The sequence below is a fragment of the Pelmatolapia mariae genome, linkage group LG12, assembly GCF_036321145.2.
Source record: "Pelmatolapia mariae isolate MD_Pm_ZW linkage group LG12, Pm_UMD_F_2, whole genome shotgun sequence".
Lineage (NCBI taxonomy): Eukaryota > Metazoa > Chordata > Actinopteri > Cichliformes > Cichlidae > Pelmatolapia > Pelmatolapia mariae.
This window is the reverse complement of record NC_086237.1, coordinates 33,747,342-33,770,534: the sequence shown is the minus strand read 5'-3', so window position 1 is coordinate 33,770,534 and position 23,193 is coordinate 33,747,342. Positions and strand designations below refer to the sequence as shown.

The window sequence follows — 23,193 nt, the reverse complement described above, 5'->3', positions numbered from 1 at the left end:
TTTTTTTAATTTAATGTGGGTTTAAAAAAAAAGTTATTTCGTCCACTTTAACACAAAAAATCTGATAGTAATAAAAGGAAGCAATTAGTTAATCAGTATTAGTACACATAATAAATATTATGCATATAGTACAGTTTATATCCTTTTATAGAGCGTACAAAATATTAGGCCTATATTTATACATAGAAATGTTGACTGAACATCTATGCTGTTGTGTGTTACCCTAGTAACAGTTTTTCAGCATGCGTCTTCCCAAAAATTCTTATATTTTTGCACTTAAATACAGCATAATAATGCAATTTTTTCACTTATCTTTAAACATGTAGAATATTATATGTACTTCATTAGAAGAATATTAAAATATATATGTTATACTAGATTCAAGATGGGTTTACTCCTAGACCAAATGTTTAGTCTGAGTGCCAAGGTGAGTATTTAGCTTTGGGTTTTTATTTTGGCATGTAATGAACTGAGACATAAGCCCGATCCAGTTCAAGACTTGCTCAACTGAGCGATCCTGTTAAAACTTGTCAGAATGGGTGTCACAGCAGGAAAAAAGGAGCTCGTTGTCTGTGTTTGTGCTGAGCAAAACACAAAACAAATTACAAAAAGGGAAAAGGTGTGACCCCTTTGCGATATTCTGTACATTACAGGTTGGTAACCAGTAAAAGACGGTTTCCTACACTTCCTGTGGTGACTGATTGCATCAAGCATGTAAAGGTGGCAGAAAACTACTTTGGTGTCTGAGTTCTCACTGAGCTGAGCTTCAGTAAATTTCCAGTCCATGTAGAAAAGCCGTGCAGCAGTTTGCAGTGACGTGCTGTTGCTTAAAAAATTCATCAAGCATTTCCAACATAATTGTGCGTACTTTGTTTCTGTGTGTAATCTTTATCCGAGTATCTCTCAGGAATAAGGAAGTGCATAAACAGTCCAAAGTGCGTGTTTGTGAATTAGATGATTTTTTAAAAATCCCCTATGCACATATTAACGTATTCGTCCCTAGCATTTTCTAAGATAATGTAAAATTTGCTTAACACCAAACATTATGTTTCAAACTCTTTTTCACAGTTTGTCTGGCAATTTCTGCCAAATCCACTTTGCTTTTGAAATGAGCAAAATGACTCTTAACGTCACACTTACAGTTTATTTATTTACTGAAACACTCATATAATGTTTGAATTCCTTGATTACAGCTGATGATATTGCCAGCCAATTATTAACAGTTCATTTTAACGTTTGAGAACCATATAAAAATTGTTACTGACCCGTATATTTAAATGAAAAACTGGTATTATTGGTTGTGTTTGCTGTTTTCCCACCATATCTGCTTGTTTCAGGTAACAACAAGACATTCTGCCTCGAGCTCGTATCACACCATTGCCACTTGCTTGTGATGTCACTTCCCTGACACCGAGTGTGATGGCTTGTGCCAGGATGGTGAAGCATCTCAGGCTGCCATTGCTGCTCCTGCTGCTGGCATTAGCTGCAGAATGCAACAGTAAGTTAAATCACTGAGATTCGATTCGCTCAGAATATTTACTTACGGTTAGACGACATTTCAGCTGAAGTATAGACGTTTTAGTGTTAATGCATGGGGTTTAACAGAAGTATTGCTCCTACATCTCTTTTGACGTCATGCTGAGAGGAATGATAAAGAAACATCCATCACTGAGCAAATTATCAAATTATTTTTGAACCTCTGAAAATTGGTGACATACATAAAAGTGACTGTAACACCCAAACCTCATTGTGATTCTTTTGTTAAACCCTTTGAATTAAAGCTGGAAGTCTGCACTTCAATCACAGCTTGACTAAAATCCACTATGGTGGTGTACAGAGTAAAGAACTACATCATGGTCCAAAACTGGGCCTTTAGTGCTAGTGGCCTATAGACTATAAAATGCAGATAGTTTTGGAATTTTTTTAAAAGGATATTCAGTGCTCATTATCCTGAATAATTACATTTAAAAATTAAAACGAAACACATTTTAGTAAAAAAAAAAAAAAAAAAAAAGTTTTCTCTGGTGTGTTATTCTGTTATTTGGAATCTAACAAAAAGCAGCAATGGTTAAAATCTCAGTTTGAAAACACTGAATCCTGCTCTGGAGCAGTAGGAGTTTTACCCTCACTTTATCCTTTCTTTTGAGCCAGAAGCTCCCTTGTTGTGCCTCCTCCACCAGATATTTGAGAGCATTTATCAGCATGGAGTCTGTCATTGCAATTCCAACACCCCACACTCTGTTCATGAGCCCCCATCTGACAGTCCTCAGTAATTTTCCCTTTTCCCTCTTCCCACAGAGCAGGCATGGTAGTGGTAGATATGTTACCATAGTGAGGTTGTGGTGTTCTGTTGTGGGAATTTTGATTTTGTATTGAGCTCATGTTCTATTTCTTTTCAAGCGACAGTAGTTGCCAACACCTCCAACTGCAAATCTGAGCCACACCTCTTTGCCTGACAAACAGGATCAGGCACTGTGATGTTATCATGCTCTGTTTGCTTCCAGCCTTATTGCTTTCAGCTAGGTTATACAGGACCCTCATATCAGGCCTATGTTACTGCTTCCTTCTAGAAAACGTGCTGCAAGGTGGTAGCTCTCCTCTAGGCCTCCTACATAGCCTTGATAATGATGCGCAGCCTTGCTTGGGGCATCCACCATACGTGTTCTCATAACAACCCTTTGATAACAGCCTCCCAGGATGTCCACCTACTGTATTCCTGTTGGCTAATAGCTCTGATTTTATTTGTCTTCTCTTTCATTTTCTCAGTCTCAACCCACATCTATCAATCTGTCCTACATTTAGAGAAACAATCTTGTGCTTTTTCAGTCTAATGATGACAGAGTTTACTGAGATTCCAGACCACTATGCCCTGTGCTTGAACATGAGAATGACCCAGTCATATACAGATTTAATTATTGTTTTTTCTTAATATTATTCTTTTAGTTGCTCCTTTTATGAGTCTGCCTCCATTTCACCCGTTCCCTAACATCCTCCTCTGTCACACCAACCACATGCATGTCAATGACTATATCCATTAATCTTCTCTGTGGTCTTCTTCCTTTCCTCCTCTCTGGAACCTTCATATCCGATACCTTTGTCCCATATACTGACTGTCCCCACCTTGCCTCTCTAGCTTTGTCACTTTAGTATCAAGAAACCTATTAAACTATTTTTGACAAAATTTCCCACCAATCACTGTGGAGTTTTATGTCTAAATAAACATTATAGAAAATGCCATTTCAAATGGTCACAGGTTGAGTTGCTGTGAGCACAGCTTAAATGAATAAACATGAGTGAAACTAAGATAAGTTATCAAAGATAAGAGACAACGTTCACTTACCTAAGATAAGTGAATTTTGTCCTTTAAATGACTGTGCCAAGGTTTTTATTGTATTGTTTATTGGAAGATGATGTCTCTTTGTCATGTGTGTTGCCAGGCATGTCTCCACCAGAAAAACCAGACAAACTTGGCTGCAGGTCCCCCGATAAGGAGACTTTTTTCTGCTGGTGGACCCCAGGCTCTGATGGAGGGCTGCCCACTGTGCATCACCTCTACTATAAGACAGAAGGGTTAGTTCAACCTACCAAGTCTGTTTTCTTGTTATTTTACACAATAGAGATTGTGGGTCCTCAGCTGGAATCAAACTGGAGTTTTAAGTACGGCATATTGTATTTGTCTTCACCCCACGCTACCAGATACTCCATGAAGTTTCAAATTCTTTATCACCCACGTTGAGAAATAGTAAAGGTGTTGTTTAGTTGTACGTGGTGCTAGATAAGCAAATGTGGAAAACTACTGGGTCTCTTTTCACACCCTTGTGAGCTGAGCACAAATCTTTGTGGATGTGCAAGTACACCAACGCGGACGTGGGTCACCCAAATGACCCACATTTCTCTAGCTAAATCCTAGCACTAGCATTTCAAGAATCTTCACAAATGAAATGCCACAAAACTAAGTCATGGTCCTGAGAGGATGGATCCCGAAGATGTTCATGTGTTTGTGAAGCCCTGACTTTCTGACATTCCAAATCATTAGTCATCCCAGCGAAGAATGTAATGTAATTACATGCTAACCAGCTCATATTATCATTTAGGTTTCCAGTAGTTGTCTTTACTATAAATAATAAGAATATTATATGATATTTTTAAGTGGCTTTTTTTTTTTCTTTTTTCTTTGCTAGTTTTGAATCATCAATCACTTAACACGCATATTGGGTTAATTGATTGATTTCAAACTGGGCGAACTTGAGTATGTGAGATACACTTAACGCTTAAGCCCATAGAATATGATAGTAAGGTGCAATAGAAGTGACTGTAGATGCTTACAGACTCATCAGAAAATCCAATTATTCATTTCTTATGAGATTAAACTGAAGTCACATTGCAGTGATCGGTGATGACATGTGTTTTGAGCCCACAGCCCTGATTTACTCTATAACACTTATACATAAAAATATAGAATATATGTATAAAAGCAAAATGCCCTGAGCATTGTTTAGACCGAACCTGGTTAATAAACTTCTTGTTTTGTTCATGTGCAGTCAGGAGAATATGCACCAGTGTCCGGACTACCACAAAGCTGGAAGTAACTCCTGTTTCTTTAGCAAGACCTACACGTCTATCTGGGTCGAGTACACTGTGATTGTGGAGGCCTCCAATGCCCTGGGGAATACTTCTTCAGACCCCCTTACTTTTGACTTGATGAACATTGGTAAGTTTTTCTAGTTTTAAATAATTTACATGAAATATATAAATCAAACATGATTTTTGATTGTTTTGTGATAAACAGAAACCAATAAAAATAGAAATATGAGCATTTATAATTTCTGTAAAGCATTCTTGTACTAAAAATATCCTCAAAGTTATTTTTTTTTTAAATTTTCTGGGTTGTAATGATCATTTAAAATATGATTTCTTTTGGCTTTTGGCCTATCACTGTACTGTGCACTAAACTATAAATCACACTGATCTTTCTTTAGCTACACAGGTTATTATTTTACGACACTGAAGCTTGTTGATATAATTAGGATTTTCTGGTAATGATTAAGAGTCACTTTGAACTTTCTCATTCAGAATTAAAAACTTTTAAAATGTTAATAATAATAATAATAATCAAGCATAGTTTAATCTGCTCAGATCAAAATATATTTGTGTCAGAACAGGAGTAACAGAAAAATCTGTACGGACTGAGCTAATGATTGGCACAGTTTTATTGCCCAGACTGCCTTCTTGAGGCTGGTGAGGAATGGAAAAGTACTGAGTGACATACATGAGCCGCAAATAAAAACCTGAACAGAATGAGGTGGAACTGGTTTGTGCACAGCAAAACTTCTGTATACTCCAGCATCAAATTTCACACCTTTTGTTGGGGTTATACAGGCAGAGTGGTATCTGAGTCCTGTCCTGTAAGCAAACAGTAATTTCACTACATTAGTTGTGGAGGGTTTTTGGCCTCAGAAAACACACTTTACAAGCACCCATGCATGAGACTAAGCACAGATCAACATGCTGGTTTCTGAACAGGGCAGCTGCAAACCAAGGTAGAGGTGTGGCCATAGGGAAGGCAATGCTAGTCTGCTGGTTGGTTGTTTCACATGTTTGCCTGCAAACAAATCATGGGTGTAGGGTTTCCGTTGAGTATCACGAGAAAATTTAGAGTATCGGACTCTTCATTTGCTAAATTGTAATTGCATTTTATGCACTAGAGTGTTTCTTTTTTTAATCAGTTCATTCAGTTCAATTCAGTTTTATTTACATGGCTCAAAATCGCAACAACAATTAATTCAAGGCACTTTACATTGTAAGGTAAAGACCCTATAATAATACAGAGATAGCCCCCAACAATCAGACAACCCCTCATGAGCAAGCAGGTGGTGATAGTGGAAATAAAAAAACTCACTTTTTACAGGAACAAAGCTCCAGCAGAGCCAGGGACAGTGAGGGGCAGCAATCTGCTGCGACTGGTTGGGAGGGAGAATGGACAAAAGACATGCTGTGGAAGAGAACAAGAGATTATACAAAACCCTGCATTTAATCGTTAGTTATTATTAAAAACAGTGAGTGAAAAGAAGTGAGTGAAGAAGAAACACTCAGTGCATCATGGGAAACCTTCTAGCCGAATAGACCTATTGGGAGCATTCTGTGTCACCTGATCCAGCCCTAACTATATGCTTTATCAAAAAGGAAAGTTTTAATCCTAATGTTAAAAGTAGAGATTCACACTGGGAGCTGGTTCCAGAAGAGGGGCCTGGAAGCTGAAGGCTCTGGCTCCCATTCTATTATTGGATAGTGGAGTAGTGAAGATAGACAGGAAAGGGTGAGTGGGTGGGGGTGCAGCAACGGGCCGCAGGTCAGACTAAAACCTGGGCTGCTGCATTCTGGCCATGCTGAAGGCTTTTCAGAGAGTTCATTGTAACAATAAGTTATAATAGTACAGCTTAAAAAGCAATAAATGCATTAACACTCTGAGAAAGAAGGCATTTCCCTGTGCCCCCCCTTGGAGATGCTAACTAACAAAATTAAAAAGACAAAAGGCTAAGCGGGAGATGGAAGGTTTGAAGATAATATCTTCATTGGGAGTGATCTGGATGGACAGGATCAGAAATGAGTATATCAGAGGGAGAGCTCAGGTTGAACAGTTTGGAGACAAAGTTAAAGAGGCCAGGTTGAGATGGTTTGGACGTGTTCAGAGGAGGGATAGTGGATATATTGAGCAAAAAAAGTGATGAAGATATGCGGGAGGACTGGTGGAGCAGAAGAGGATGTTATGGATAGGCTGAGATGAAGTCAGGAAGCAATTTTGTTAAATGAGCTTGCTAGAGACCAAAATATTTATGATTATGATTTTTGCCTCACTTTAACAGCCCTACCTGATAGCTTAACAGTAAACGCACAAACTGTGGGTTAACTCTTGGAGTGAGGAACCTTGTGTAAAGTCACATCCTCACTCCAACATGCCCATCTGTATCTACGCTGGTGTTATTGGATAAAGGCAAAATGACAAAAAAATACAATCACTTTTTTCAGCCTAGTTCAAAATTTCAATATGTGACCAAACTAAAGTTAATGCTCTTCTCATCAAACTCAATTTCATTTTGCTTTTAGTGCCAAATACCAAATGTTGGCATGCAAATATACTGAACTAAGATTGTACCTGATAAACAGCGTCACAGTCTCTGTTTCTCTCTATTGATGAACAGTGAAGCCCTTTGCACCTGAAAATGTTACAGTGGTGGTCAACATAGAGGACAGTCCACACCTCACCATCCAATGGCATACACCGTCTAACATAGACACAAAGTCAGGATGGGTCACTCTGAAGAATCAACTGAGAGTCAAACCAGACAAGAGCAAAATATGGAAGGTGAGTGGCTGACAGAGCTTCTCTAATATTGCATGGAAACGTTCTTACCCTGTGCCAAAAATGAGTTCCCATGGAAAATTACCATTGGATGAATGAAACATGTGTGCCAACCTATTTTGTTCTCACCACCGTGTGTGTATGTTGGTAAATTAGAATTGTTCGGAACAAACAGTTTTGTAGACTCTCCGTGCTATTTGGATACTATCTACATGCTAACCCTCCCCCACCATATATAAGGAAACAAGTTTCCGAAATGACCAAATGACTGAAAGACAATAATAGTTATTATTGGTATTATCAGTAGAGGTGGTGGTTGTTGTAGTAGTAGTAGTAATTTTAAAGACTTATATTTGTTTTCCTAAGGCAGCCAAGCTGTGATTTGTTTGTATGCATTTTCAGGGGGGCTTCTAAATGTTACTTTTTTTCTGATATAAAAATATTGATAAATCATGTATTTTTCTGTGAAACTTCATATGCTCAATTAATGAGGTCTAGTTATCCCAAGCACAGTGGCAAATCTACTACAGAATAACTTCAAAAGAAAAAAATTAAGGTATTGCAATGGCCCAGTCAACGTTCAGACCTTAACCTGACTGAAATGCTGTGGCGGTACCTTAAAAGAGAGCCGTGCATAAACGAATGACCGCAAAACTCAATGATTTTAAGCAATGCAATAAAGAGGAGTGGGCCAAAGTTCCTCCACAATGAGGTGAAAGCCTGATAAAGTCATACGGAAAATGATTGCTTCAAGTTATGCATGACCTTGTGTACTTGGGTTTTTCACACACTGCCTCTGCCTTTTGGCTTAGTTTTTGTTAAATAAATAATGACATGGTGTAATATGTCACCTGCTGCTGTATCTGAGGTTGTGTTTACCCAGTTTTAAAACCTGGAAATGACTAGATTTTTTTAAAATGTCTCGGTATATAAAACCTTCAAACTGACACAGCGCACGCTTCCTGTTTGTATTGATTGTATGTGAAAATTGTAAATAACTTTCAAAAATCTGTGGATCTGAATGCCAATCAAATCTAAAAGTTACTTCTTCTTAGAAGTCACTTCTAAGTTTGACCAACATTAATTTTATGCAAACCTTTTAACAAATATACAAATCAAACCGACATAACATTTTAGAATTAAATGTGAAATCAAATTAAACTCCAAGTTATAAACTCAAGTATTATTATTACCATTTAGATTTTCTATCCAAAAAAACAGAAAGCCACACAGTGAAAGCTTAACATGTTACCTATTATGAGTTGAAACCTCAAAACATTACATTTTGAAAATTAATGCAATCACAAAATCACTTTTTTTTTTTTTTTAATTTTTAAAGTCTAACTTTCAGCAGTCTTGGCTAGTAGCGATTATTTCCACTGTCAGATGATGAATCCATGTTGGTAAGTCAAGCATGAAATCAGGCTCTGGAATGAACTGCACCAGCCCAAATAGGAAATCATTAAACAACCTTTTACTGTCATGTGAAGAATAAAGTTGTGGTGTAACCTGTCACACACGATTAATCAGTAAATCAGTATACTGCAGTTTAACCATAAATTTTTATGGTTAAATTGTTTTATTTCAAAGTAAACGAATGTATTTTTAACTCTCGTTTAGTCCAAAGGTGATCTTAACAGCAGTAGAAGTCAAATGTTTTGTGATTTCTTTTCCTCTTTCTTTCTAGAATTACGCATCAGAAACACAAACACATTTCACCATTTACAGCATTGATCTTGGGGTGGTGTACATGGTTGAAGTGCGCTGTGCAATAGACAATAGCTGGAGTGAGTGGAGCAACACTACCTTTGTCAAAGTCCCTAACTGTAAGTCCCGAAAGCCCTTTACTTCTTCTTTACAACATATTGGCAAGTGCTAACAGTTAAAGATTAATAAAAAAGTGCCTCTTTTTTTTTTTTTTTAAATTCAGTTCCTCACAAGGACAATTCCTTTTGGATACTGGTTTTCAGCCTCTGTCTAATTCCATTGCTTGCGGCAATGATTATCTTGATCCTGAAGAGAAAAACGTATGTATCTGATATAAAGTCTAAATCACTCTGTTTTACATGAAGACAAGATGTGAAGACTTGACTCATGACTGTTTTCTTTCTCAGTGTGAAGAAGTATATTCTGCCCCCTGTCCCTGGTCCAAAGATAAGAGGCGTTGATGTTCAACTTCTCAAGGTGATTGCCTCTCCATTCTGCTTCTAGAATATGCACACACAACCCCCCATTGTTTAGGTGCTGATAATAATGTACTCTATTAACCTTTGCAGAGCGGCCAATCTGAAGATGTCATTAATGCCATGCTTCTCAACCAGAGATTTCCTGTTATGATACCCTGGAAGGACCAGAAAGAGGATTACCTGATCGTGTCTGATAAAGAAACCTCGTATTTGCCGTTGGAGAAACAGAAAATATTCATTCTGCCACTTGCCATGACATTAGACTCAGAAGTCCAATCTAAGGAGACAAGTGAAGTGGATCACTTTCTAAAAGACAGCAAGTCTTCCTCAGAGGAGAGTTCAGATAAGACAGAGTCGTCGCAGCTTCTTACTAAATGCCCAAGTGCAAACGTTTTGAATGATGAGAAAGCAAATCAGCTAAAAGGTGTTACTGAGAAGATCATCCAACCCTTTGGAATCGGCGGTTATGTGGATATTACGAGACATGAGCACATGCAGGAAGCAGACTACAGCCGAGTGAACGAGGTGAATGGTGACAATATTTTAATCATGAAGAAAGAAAATGTTCCCCATACTCTGGACACACAGGGACAAGAAGGCAGTGTGCCCGATAACTACAGCATGGTGAAAGAAGTGAATAGTGACAACATGGTTTTCCTGGAGAAACACAGTGACTCAGTTGACGCTTCTTTTAAGGCTAAAGGCTACATAGACTGGGTCATTCAGAAGCCAAAAAACCTTCATATGACTGGGCACAGTGAAATAGGAGTGTGCCCACAACTAGTTGGTTGTGAATATGTAGATACTGTCCCCCCACCAGCTGTAATCTAAAGCTTTTTATCATATAAAAATGCTATTATAAGGTGACAGCAGACATTCATCATTACTTACTGTTGACTCAAAGCTGTGAATAGTCTATATTTTTGCTGTTCTCGCTGGATGTACGGTTGGTACAGACATTCGTAAAAACCATAAAATGTACCATCTCTGGTCCAGAGTAGAATTTTTTGATAGCTATGGGATGGATTGCTGTTAAATGTACCACAGACACTCAAGGCCTTGGGCTACTGAGTATAAATTATACTTGCACCAACAGCAGGTAAAAGTTTGTCCTTATTCAGCAGAACAGTTTGACACGTGCTCATTGGATTTGCACAATTTGTCCAGACATCCATGAGAATGATAGTGCTCTGATGTTTCATCTCGAGTTATCTGGGGGCTGACATTTTTTGTTTTGAGTAACATCCAGTGAATGGATTGTTGTGAAATTTTCTGCAGATATTAAAAATACACCAGTGCTTTGGTGATGCCCGAGTTTTCAACCAGATTTAATAATCTGGTTTACCAAATCCTGTGGTTTACCAATTAATACCTGCAAAAGCCTCAGGTGTAATTTTTGTTTAGTAGTAATTAGTAATGCCAAAGTTATGCTGAACTAGATCGAGACTATACCAGCTAAACATCAAATCCCTGCTTTTAGCTCAAAGCATGATGTGTCCGAGTACAGCATCACTGAATTGCTTTTAAGTCAACTCTTATATTACATTAGCCATGTCAAGCTTTCAAAACATTATTAGTAGTGTGAATGCTTAATTTGTGGTGTAGCTAAGTAAAGTAACCCAAGTTTAATCATTTAAGGCTTGTTGGCAAAGAGACGGTTGCTTGATGGCTTTACAGTTACTGTTTTCCTTTTTTGTTTTTGTTTGTTTTGTTTGCCTCTGGCAGGTAAATTGTGGTCCGTTTCATGTATCAAGAATGTACACAAAAAAGAGCATATCCAGGTTTCTAAAGTCATTACAATGCAATATTATTGGCACATTTTTATTTATTTATTTTTTAAAGTGGTGGCATACTGTGCTGTAACGGACAAGCAAATCTGCATATGAACCTGTGCCTAGTCTAATCAAGTGATTATTTTATAAGATATAGTATCATTAAAAAAGCTTCAGACTTAAAGAACAGATTTTTGTCTTTTACTGATGTAAATTTATAATTAGATTTTTAAAATGCATCTTGTAACATAATACAAGGACATACAGATAGGTAATTACATGTGGAATTTAAAAGAAACTTATGTTTTGTTTGTTTTTTAAACACTCAATTAGAGCGACGGGGAGAGAGCGAGATCAGAGGGAGCAGAGTTCAAATGGGTTAACAGAGATGACATAATAAAATATGGAAAAATCATTGTTTGTTCATTTTTCTTCTCTGCCTGAATCTTAATTACTCTCTACGGTCTAAAGGAGCATTTGGCTACCATACATTTCATTTTTTTCATAACTGGTTCATGTATGAACTAGCTAATATTCACCTCAAAAAAGGTGATTTTTTTTTTAATTTAAATACATTTTTATATACCAAAACCAGTCAAAGATGTATTGGCTCATCCAGCTCACAATCCATCACCAGTCACAGGTTATTGCCTGTAAAATGACAAATGTCACCTTGAGAACAATTTGGATAAAGACCCATTAGGTGATCACCGTGTGCATGTGTCATTACAACCTGATCAATACTGTAGGAGCGGCAGCGATTCTTACCTCTGTTTAGCATTTATTGATAAATGCTGATTGAACAAATATTTTTATGTTTATTTGAGCAGACACCTGGAGGTTGCAGAATTGCTGTTCTCTATAGTATTGGGGGTATCTCAGCCAAATGTACTCAAGCCTCTACTCTTGTGCATTAAAGATTCACTTATTAAGTTGTGATTACACAAATGACACTTAAAATTGATATTTTAAGAAAATTAATGGACTTCAAACTGATCACAAAATAATGTAATTTCATTGTTCTTGGGAAAGTATCTTTTCTATAGTTAAGTATTTGTCAAAAAAATATATACCATTTTTTTTTAAAAAGCATCTCAACAGTGTGGCAATACACACTTATCAGCACTTTTGGAGCTTACTAATTATCTGTATAATTTGATTATAACAAATGTAAGAAATCAAATTTGTCAGTTTACGACCACCTTTTCAGGTTTAAACAAATCTACATAAACAATACACAAATTAAATGAATGAGACTAAACATTCATCTTAAACTTAAGACTATGTACAGACAATTTGACACAACACACATTTTACAAGGGTGTCACATGACACTGTTTCCTTGCAACACAATTTCAAATGTATGAGCCCCAGAGTAACATAATCAATTTTGTTACATTTGAAAATGTCTGTTATGAAATCTATTTTGGCATTTCTCCCTAGCATGAATCACAAAAGTGATAATGATCTCAGAACCACTTTGCATGAACTCGATTCCAATCTTGTATAAGATGGACCAATTTGAAGCTTTGTCTAACGAAACATTTGTAAAACTTCACGCCTACTTTCCATAAATGAAAAACATATCAGAATTAGGTCACAGTCATCTGCACTCCATCCATTGCAATTTATTGCTGCGATTGTCACCTAGCACGTTGGATTCTCATTTTCCTTTTCATTGCAATAAAAAGAGCTACCTGCTAATATTTTGCAGTAGTTGCTGTTAAATCTAATGACTAAAATGTAAAACCATGTAATATCAGTCAGTCATTTGGATATTAAAATCCAAGCTTGGTTTCTATTTTTAAAAAATAAAGCGCAGTTTAATGGATTTGTTTTTTTGCCCCTGTGAAATATTGCATGGTTTAAGTTTATTACCCTGTGTGAACCTGCCAAAAACTGAACCAAATGTGTAGAAAAGATTTGTATTTGTGGGTAAAATTTTGAAAATGTAAAAAAAACCCTTATTAACATGAGTGAAAGTCTAAGCAGTTTCACCTTTCATCCAAGTGGATTCTGCAGTAACAAAATCAAATTGATTTAAACCCTACTGAGGGTTGTGCTACATATGCTAAATACCAATTCTAAGCAGTGTGAAAGTCACAAAAGTAAGTCTGTATTAAAAAAAAATAATTAATGACTGTGTCATATGCACTCTAAGCAAATCACATTGTAATGTTTATTGTATATATCTTCTAATATACACTGCTTTATGTTGATTTCTTGTGTACAGACAGTATGCTATAGAGACTGGTATGCAGCATATGCTATATAACATGAATGACAACATTGGAGAAGAACATAAACATTGGTTTATCATTGTTCTTCTTAAATTAATGTGTAACTTCAGTGTCATGGCAAAAAAAAAAAGAGGGTAAATTTAAACCATTAATTCTTTTAATATGGAATCTTGAACTTCCTCCACATGTTTACAAAGGATGATACACAACTCTTTATTCAAAACCTTCACATTTTACTGGAGTCAAGGAATGTCACTATGTCAAAATGTCATTTCTTTATGTAAAATGACACTAAAATGTCAAAATCGTTTGAACTGAAGGTGATTATAAAGAAAGAAAAATGCAGTGTTAAATCATCATACATCCCCTTAACATCCTCCACACACGGTCATGAAGCTGCTGATCATTCAGATTGTGGGATCTCTTCAAGTTCAGCCCTACTAAGTTGGTGATTTACCTCACAAGAAATCATAAATAATTGCAATAAGCACTAACACGATACTGAAAAAGTCCTGGAAAGCTGCGAGCCGCAGTTTGAGAAACACCTGCAGCACTGTAGCCTTGGAAGGCTCTTTTTCTGCCAGTACGATGAGAAATAAGGGGATCCATTTTTCAGGCACAAAAGGCTTCACAACTGTTAGCTCTCTTCATCATCAGTGTTTTCAGTACATTCATTGTCCAGGTGCATGGACCGCAGCGCCACCTCAAAGTCCATTAATGTGTGGTTATACTCCTCCTCCAACATTTTCTTCCAGATTTTTACTGAAAAATTGAGACAACATGTAATTATTTTTTACTGTTTCACGATTACTGTTAGAGACTTTGTTTTTTACTAGACAGAGCAATATCATCACTATCCAATGTTACAGTTACTTACTGTATTGTGGTTCCTCTGGCTCTGTTACATCTGGGTCAGGCACAGGTTCCTCGGTGTTTGTTTCAAGCTCTGCCTCTGCCTGGTCTCTCTGCTCCAGGCTTGACACCATCCCTTCATAGGCTGCCCTGGCCTCAGAAGACAGCTCGATCATCTTGTGATAATAATCCTGTAGGAACGAAAGTTTTCAGCTCATTTGAAATTAATGTCATCTTAAAACAATAATTGTGTGTACATTTGCATAACAATAACCCTGACCTGTGCACCATCATAGTTGAAGATGCCGACCAGGGTGACAGGCACGGCCTTGTTGACACAGCGTCCCAAAGCTTTTCTAGAGAGTGCAAATATGAACGGCACACCCTGCTCACGACATGTATCGATGATTGTGTGGAGAGCCTCATCCAGGCCACCTGTGAAAGGTGATATTTTTGCCCTTTTCACGCAATTGTAAGCATTCCTTGTACGGCACAGCTCTCTCAGGATCACATTTATGAAAGACTATGTGACAATTCTCGCTTTTCCATGTTGCTTGATAAATCAGAAAACAAATTTTATTCTCTCCATTTTGTCTTCTCTCTAATTTATGATTTTAAGACCAAAAAACATTTCTGAAATGCCAACAGGGAATAGTGTGCTTTTTAAAAGCAATAGCATAAAACTAGAAAAAAAAGGAGATAATGAAGTTCTGAAACTGTAATGGACATGTTTAAAAATATTAAGTGACCATAAAGAATTGAGATGTATACATATAACTCCTGATGATCATAGCCTAGACTTGAATTTTAAAGTAACAACGCAAAGAACATGAAATTTGGACTGGCCCAAATTTAAAGAAAACCTTCAGAATTCCTAGTTTCCAAACCTATAGCCGGCTATCAGGTCTTATAGTACCTTTGGACTGGATGCGTTCACAGTTAGGTGAGATAATGACACACTTGATCTTCCTGAGTTTGAGGTGCTTGTGGACCTCCCTAAGGCCCATCACGATCCGCCTCTTCATGCGGGCCTTCATGGGGTCCTTCTGGTACAGGCGGTCCTGGAACCGAACCAGCTCCTTTAGCAGCAACGTCACGCACTCATCCACATCTTTGCTCAGCATCTGGCTGCAATAACTGAAATGCAAATGAAAATGGAAACGCGATATACTGAGGGTGCAAGCAACCAACATCAACTTGTGACTGGTCATGCAGTGAAGCATGCAGCTTTGGCAGTCTTACTCTCTGAATTTTCTGCTGTGGATTTTAGGTGCTGGGTATGACTGAGGTGAGGGGATTTGTTGCTGTATGGTCTCATTTTTGTCCGTCTCTTCAGCTTCTCCCACGATCTGACACGTGTCGTTTAATTCATCAAGTCCCTCTGCAGGAGAGCCAACCTCATCTATGGTTTGAAAAGCACAAAATTAAAATATTAGCTGCAATCATTTATTTCCAACAGCTCAGAACAAAGCATACTGGCAGCAATCATTTCACTGCGTGCTCTGACCTGTGGCGTTTGCATCACACTGCTCTTTTTCTGTACAGTTACTTGCAAGTTTATACTCGCTTTCAGGCAGCAGTCCTCTCTCCTCCAGTAAACGCCTCTGCTTCCTCTCCTCTCTCTCTTTCAAAATGACCTGAGGAACCAAAACATGAGTTCAAGCCTATAAACAGAGCTGCACAGCTGAAATGAATTCTCATAAAATTGATTATATTTGTCTTTATTGCATAGTAAATAAATGAACTTTGCCTTCTTCAGAGGAGTTGGTTTCTTTGCTTTGGGCACCTCTCTTTGCTTGCCTTTCTTTACCAAAGGACTAGTTGAATCCAGGGGATTGTGTGCAATTTTATCCTGCTGCCACAGAGGCTTCTTCTGGGCAGATGTTTGCTTCTGAACAACAGGTAGTCCTCCACCAACTACAAATACAGGAATACTTATTTTTCATCAGGTTATGATAGCATGCACTCCAAGATCGGGGTTAGGAAACTACTTAAATTAGCATTATTCTTCAAAACAGTATAAAGTGATATCTATCAAGTCAACCTGACCAACCTGTGAGAATAACTGGCTTAGCGTCCTGCTTGGCTTTCTGAGACTGCTGCTTCTTTTCCAGGGTGGCCAGCATGTTTCCGATGTCCAGTTGCATAGGAACCTTGCTCTTTTTCCCAGAGGCTTTCTCGCTTTTCTAGAAATCAAGTAAACAAGAACAGAACTGCACATTAAAGTCAAACCTGTTTCCAATTCTAAAGGTTAATTTTAATGTACACAAGACACAAACCTGCCCTTTTTTTCCTGTTTCAGTGGGTTGTGTGTTTGCTACGAGTGATTTTCCCTGGTTCTGGTCAGCAGATTGATGCTGACTTCCTTCTCTTTGGTTTTCCTTAAAAAGAATGTAAATATCACTATCATAAAAAACACTATAAATTTAATTTTACACTAATATTAAATATATATATGATGAAATGATGAGTACCTCATTGCATAGTTTTGTATTGCTGCTGGTTATTAACCTTTCAGTCTTCGACAAAGCAAGAGTCAAGTCTGGGAACTCCTCTTCATCCTTCAAAGAAAACCATACAACAAAAGTAATCCTTCTCCTAGCAACAGAACGAGTTGAACAAAAATTCACAACTCAGATTTTCTTCACCTCAAATTTTGGAGGCTCTTGATGAATCACCGGCTCTGACGAGTCACCTCCTGCACCCTCACTGCTACTTTTCGCCTTCTTCTTTTTCTTTCGCTTTTTCCTCCCTGGAGCTATCTCTTCCTCCTGTGCAGCCATGCTCTCAATCTGATAAGATATAAAAATGACAAAGCTCAAACACCCCATGAAAATATAAAGGCTTACTGCACAGGTCTGTGAAAGTTTAGCTTTTTGTTATGTTGAACAACCCATTTGATAAATTCTGTTATATCAAGGATGTAAACACCATGATATATAGTCTGTGTGTCTATAATTACATGTTTGCTTGATGTTCATAAATAATGTCTCTTTGGTCTCATTACTCCGTTGCCTTGCTTATTTTGGTTTGGTTTACAATGTCTTTGTAAATAAAGAACAGCTCTTCACAGAAACTCTCCAGTGTTGCCATAGTTTAAACACAATTTTAAGTACTGCACTCTAAAGACTGTGCTGATAATGTTAGAGATTTCCATGGCTGTTGTGAATGGCATTGTTTGTTGTTGTTAGATCAATAGATTTATGATAATCCACATTGAAAGTTCAAACAAAGTTGAAAAAGTTTTTTTGGAGGGGGGTTAGACAACATAATCATATGCAACTATATCTGCCTGTGCTAGAATGACTTAGACGGTTATAAGCGATATGTGTCTCACACAGTGCACAAACTCTGTCAGGGTGCTGCTGCTTCCTGAACATAATGGAGGGAGGTGTGCCTCATTCAGAGCTAGAACACGAGTCCCTCTGTGCTGATTGCAAAAGAGGTACAAGTTGCAAACCTGCAAATGCAGCTGCTAAATGTGGAAAGTGAAAAGAGGCATAATTATCACTACTTTGACGGTGACGCATGTCAGGTGGACAAGCTGATATGGCATTAAAAATCTGTAATTACCTTGGACTTCAGCAGGTGTGCTGTGTCAGATTTTATAACTATTGCAAGTTGGCATGCTGTAATTTAATTTACATTTATAAATAAAATGAAAGCTTCGAGAGAACATTTGTTGCTTCTTGCTTTTTCTGTGATGGTGCTCAGCCTCTGTGTGGATACAGAGTGTAACGGGAGAGCAGTGGGAACTCTGTTGCAGAGTAATACTGTCCACATATTTTTAATCAGTGTGAAAAATCTACCTACATTAAAAAAAACAAATAAAAAGGTTAATTACAAAAAGAACCCAAAAGCTACTAAATGGATGGTACATAAGTGAAATTAAGTGTGATGGTTACTGCTGTGCGAGAGACATCAAGAGCCAAGAGTGAGCCATTTAAAAACAAAACACGACAACAACAAAACAAATACATACACAACTTACAAATATTCAGATATATCTAGTAATATTTAGTTACAGCCTTACAGATTTCTTTCCATCTACACATCACACACTTATATGTAGGTATGAGTGTATAATGTGGTAAGTAAATAAAGTGTGATGCAGAGCAGGGGTAGTGAGAAGGCTGTTTTGCCTTTCTTGTAGAATAATGAAAAAGAAAGAAAGAAAAGTGTTCACACCTATAAATACTCAAATTAACTTTTAAGTGTCCAATTAAAACTATTTTTTTAATATTTACTCAAAATGTATTTATAGAAGTTAATTTCGGGTGCTCTCTTGTCACAAGGGACGTAGGAGCATCACGTGTCGATTTGGCAAAACATGATGCCCTTCCTAACGCTATCCCCGAAGGGACTTGTGCCTCCAGCTGAAATCAAAACATGGGTCCAGATAAGAGCCAGAAAATAAATGGTAGGCTTACCTCATGAAAATAATTAATTCACTTAAGGATTTTTAAGATCTGCTGATTGCCTATGAATCTGACATAACTGTTGAGAATCGAAAACATGCATCGTACCTGCATACTGTTACAGCTGATTGTCTTGTCATTGGGATCAAGTTTCTTCGGAGGCTGAGAGGCAATGTTAGCCCAGGACGTCACCACCGGTTGGACTGTGCACACACACCAAATAAAGGTAATCAACGTGTGAAATATTTTTAAAACTGCCTCAAAATTGCTGAAAGACAGACTAGAGTAAATCTCAGCCTACCTGCTTGGATAACTTGGCTTTCTGGCTTGGCATCAGTGGCACACACCTGGGGACCAGGTAGGGTTGGAGATCCTCTGCTGCCAGACTATGCAACAAAAAATTACAGCAGCACCAACATCATGAGTATAGCTTTCTGTAATGCGCAAGAGCTGTCACATAGCTTAACATTTGATATTCCCATGAGCTGACCATCCAAGAAGATGCCAATTTTGGAGTTTGGGAGCTTGTGAATGGAGGACTTTGACCCCAGCACTCTTTCTGAGCGACAGGAGGAGCTGCTTTGGCCACTGAAACACCACCCAATTCTGGAAAATCAGCCATCTTCACTTCAAATGGGACAGAATTTGTCTGTGCTGGTTTTGGCTTCCCTGCAGAGGTTGGGGCAGATCTTGTACCTTTAAAACCTGGGAATGAATTATGAAACATTAAAGGAGAAGTATTTACATAAAGCAGTGGGTTTTAAACATTTTGTGCCCAAGATACTACAATTCTGTTCATCACTGGCCAAAACTGAACAAACAAAATCTATAAGACAACAATATGCTAAAGAATCTCATCAAGAATGACTGCAATTCTCACTGTATTCGACACCTTTGCTCTACGTCATCTCAAATGAATGTTGTCAATGCATTCTTTAATTGCATTTCAGACCAGGGCACGTTTTACAGTTTATCTGCAGCATCTAGATCTTGCAAGATACCGTTACACACTTTCACACAAACCATTAAATGGTCTTGCAGCTTCAGATGTAGAGCTCCTTTAAAGTAGGCCAAGCTTCTTTCAGAATCTCTCTGTGCCCCTTTAGCTTTCTTGGAACCATATTAAAATTGCCAAACTGCTCCCAGAGGTTTATGCACTTCGGCTAAAGGCCACAGACATTCCAAATCCACGTGAAGCTGTAAGATAAGCAGCTTTCACAATAATATCTGCTGGGTCATCGGCATAGGTTGTTACTTGGAGTTTGAGTAACATGAGAAAGCAACAAGGTTGGTGCACAAACATGCCCAAGGCACTAAAGCAGTATCCAAGCCTTTAATGTGTGGGCAACCCACAAATTAGCCGATCATTCGTGTCTCTTTGCCCTCCTGTATATGGCAGTAATACATGCAAGCTTGATACCAAATCCCATGGGATATTTGGGAATCACTGACCACAAAATTATTTCCAGTGTTAAAAATATTTTGTTCAGTTACATTAAAATACAAAAACTAGCATCTGAGTCAAGAAATTATTCCCAAAATAAGTTAATACCATGTACATCACTTACCTTTTTTCTGCATGTCCACTGAGGTTTTGCCCATGATTTTGCCTTGAGAGTCCTTTCTGTTTTGAGGCGTCTGTGAAGATGAATTAGAAAATAACACTTTACTTCATGAATAAAGTTTGTTTATATGTAGGTTTCTGTAAATAAAAATAAAACCAACCTTAGCTTGGGGATCCTGTTTGGTCCTATTGCTCTGTAGGAAGTTATCACTGGCCTCTCTAACAGGGCGGCTGCTGCTGTAGCCATGACTCCTCGGTGCATCTCCTCCTCTTCCTGCTGGTTTTGGGCTCAGACCTGAATGGCTTCTTAACAAATTGTAACAACATGAGCACCTGATGATCTAGGTCAAAAGCCAAATGATTAAATACCCCTGAAAATTATATCTTCCTACCCTCTTGAAACCTGATCGGAGGTATAAGGGTTTGGTAGAATCAGAGGTTGCGCTGATGCTGACGTGTGGGGCTCTGCAGGCGGTTTCCTCGACCCCCTCTGGTGTCTGTGGTCAAAGTCCTGGAAAGCAAAGCAGAGGACAGTTTTTTCTTCTGCCACCAAACAGCGTGTTGGCGTTTGACCTTTGATAATCACGCCATTAATTCCAAATTCGAGTAGAATTTGCATAAAGAAATTTAGCTTAAGACTAACCGCTATATCGATGTTTTGGACTCACAATGCAATAAAAACGAAACGCATCCATCTCCACTTGATTACAGAACATCCAGCTCATGTTGCACAATAGTAACCGCCGCTGGTTGAAAATGTCTTACAGTATAACTGAACTGGTAGCTCATTAGTGTGGTCAAACCACACATTGTCTTAGCAGTATCTCACTCCTGTAACTAACAGCTAAAGTTTGCTAAGAGTTAGCTCACGCTCAGCTGCAAAAACTAACATTCGTTAGCTTTCTAGCTAACTAGCTAGCAAAAGAAAAGAAAAAATGTGGCGTTCATTTTCATAAAATACCTTGTCCATCACTCTAGTTGTAGTCACATCTTCGCATCTTCATATAAGCTTATACAAGTCGCCAAGCTCCATCTTACGAGTGTACAGACAATAATCTACCCCAAAAGTGTGTGCATGGCTAACCAGGCTAAGCAACCTGTTTGACAGCATGTAGCCGGAGCAGCTAGCTGCGTGAAACAGCTGGTGTTTACATGTGCAGTCAGGAGATCCACAGCGACACCCTCTGATATAACAACGTAAACCGTTTAACGAGTATTCCCGTTAATTAAAAAAGTAAAATAAACTCTATAAATCCATATTTTATTGAGAAGCCGAAGGCTAGCAAGAAGCATAAACATATCTATAACTCTATACTCTGTGCATATATGTGTATATATAAAACACTTAACATTATCTAAACATACCAGGAGGACCCCAGATTAACTTTGTTGCTTGGCCCTACTTAATTTAAGTTGCTTAAAATTGCACTACGTACACATTATTACTGACGCTGGCTCCGTAGTGTAGTGGTTTGCACATCTGCTTGGAGCGACATTATTAGTTATATTTTGTTATAGTTTGCTTGGACTTCTTTGAAACTCCAAAATAAATTGTTGTGTATTTATTTAGTATTTCATGAAAGAGAATTGTGTTTTTTAATTTTTCTACTTTGTTAAATTAACAAAACTAAAATGCTTTACTCTGAGTACCAAAAGTCAATGTTTGGTTTATTTATATAGCACATTTTATCATAGGCCTGCTTTTACTCAATATGCTCTACACAGAAAATAAAAACACGAAACCTATGCAAGTTTATGATGAAAACAAAACGAAGTAAAGTGCAAATCCATGCACACAGTTATTAACTGAAAGCCTGTGAGAACAAAAAGTTTTTGAACACAGATTAGATTAAATTTAGGTCTGTAGACAGCTTAATCCAGAGAACACGACCATACGTGAAAGCACCCTCAGCACACTTAGATTTAACTCTGGAGACAGTTAAAAGATCTGCACCTGAAAATCTGAGAGGAATGACTGAGTAATAGACACTGAGCTAGTCAGAGGTTTACTGGAGGAAGTCAGAGGTGTACTATACAAACCATTGAGAGCTTTATGAGCTAATAGAAGGATTTCAAATGTAATTCTGTATTCAGCTGGGAGCCAGTGAAGTGACTTTAGCACTGGGGTAATATGATCCAGTTTTCATGTCAGGACTCGCCGCTGCACTCTGGACAAGCTGAAGTTGTCCTACTAGTAATGTGGATAATCCTGCAAACAGTAGTCCAACTTCCTGAACACTTGGACCAATTTCTCAGTTAGTTTGTGATTAGGATTTTCTAACTTTTCTGAATTCTGTATATATATCTGTGGTAGAAAGCAGTTCTGGTGACCTTATTGATGTGATTATTAAAACTGAGATCACTGTCCAAAATGCTGCAGAAGTTCCAGACAGAAATAGAGTGAGTCTGAATGGGATGATAAATATGAAAAAATGTTCTCTCTGACTTTTTGGACCAGGAACAAGGATTTCCACGTTTAAAACGTTTCTAGACAGCCAACTGTTAATGTCATCAGTGCATCAATTTGTGAACAGAGGTTAGATCATCAGAAAACGATAAGTACAGCTGTGTACTATCTGTGTAAATATGATAGGATATATTGCAATTCTTTATGATAGGAAGAGCATGTAAAAGTTAAAGAGTAATAGACCACTGACAGACCCCTGAGGAACCCCTGATTTAATTTCTGTTACACTTTAGGGGCCAGATGTGTTGCAGTGGCGCAAATTTGTTTAAGAGTAAAAAATATATTTTTTTTTCTTTTTTTAGTGCCTTTTAGTACAGCCATTTCCTTTTCAAGG

At 37.8% G+C, this 23,193-nt stretch overlaps 2 protein-coding genes across 3 annotated transcripts; one reads left to right on the top strand and one right to left on the bottom strand.

Moving 5' to 3' along the window:
- Nucleotides 1–1,419: 1,419 nt before the first annotated feature.
- On the top strand, nt 1,420–10,377 carry prlrb (prolactin receptor b). Its single transcript, XM_063490467.1, has 8 exons — nt 1,420–1,498; nt 3,438–3,570; nt 4,542–4,711; nt 7,200–7,363; nt 9,048–9,186; nt 9,291–9,387; nt 9,475–9,544; nt 9,637–10,377. The coding sequence occupies exons 1-8, from the start codon at nt 1,420–1,422 to the stop codon at nt 10,375–10,377; spliced, it is 1,593 nt and encodes a 530-aa protein (XP_063346537.1).
- Nucleotides 10,378–13,700: 3,323 nt separating this feature from the next.
- Nucleotides 13,701–21,538, bottom strand: LOC134639350 (selenocysteine insertion sequence-binding protein 2-like). Of its 2 annotated transcripts, none has more exons than XM_063490503.1 (18): nt 21,354–21,538; nt 20,785–20,903; nt 20,554–20,695; nt 20,397–20,466; nt 19,319–19,533; nt 19,130–19,214; nt 18,937–19,031; nt 17,059–17,202; nt 16,885–16,971; nt 16,690–16,791; nt 16,464–16,596; nt 16,161–16,327; nt 15,918–16,047; nt 15,653–15,812; nt 15,327–15,547; nt 14,691–14,845; nt 14,436–14,601; nt 13,701–14,320 (listed from the first exon to the last, which is right to left on the bottom strand). In XM_063490503.1, the coding sequence occupies exons 1-18, from the start codon at nt 21,360–21,362 to the stop codon at nt 14,196–14,198; spliced, it is 2,325 nt and encodes a 774-aa protein (XP_063346573.1). In that variant the 5' UTR covers nt 21,363–21,538; the 3' UTR covers nt 13,701–14,195. The 2 variants fall into 2 exon arrangements, with proteins under 2 accessions (XP_063346573.1, XP_063346572.1); XM_063490502.1 differs by having other exon boundaries at nt 13,702–14,320; nt 20,554–20,698.
- Nucleotides 21,539–23,193: the final 1,655 nt, after the last annotated feature.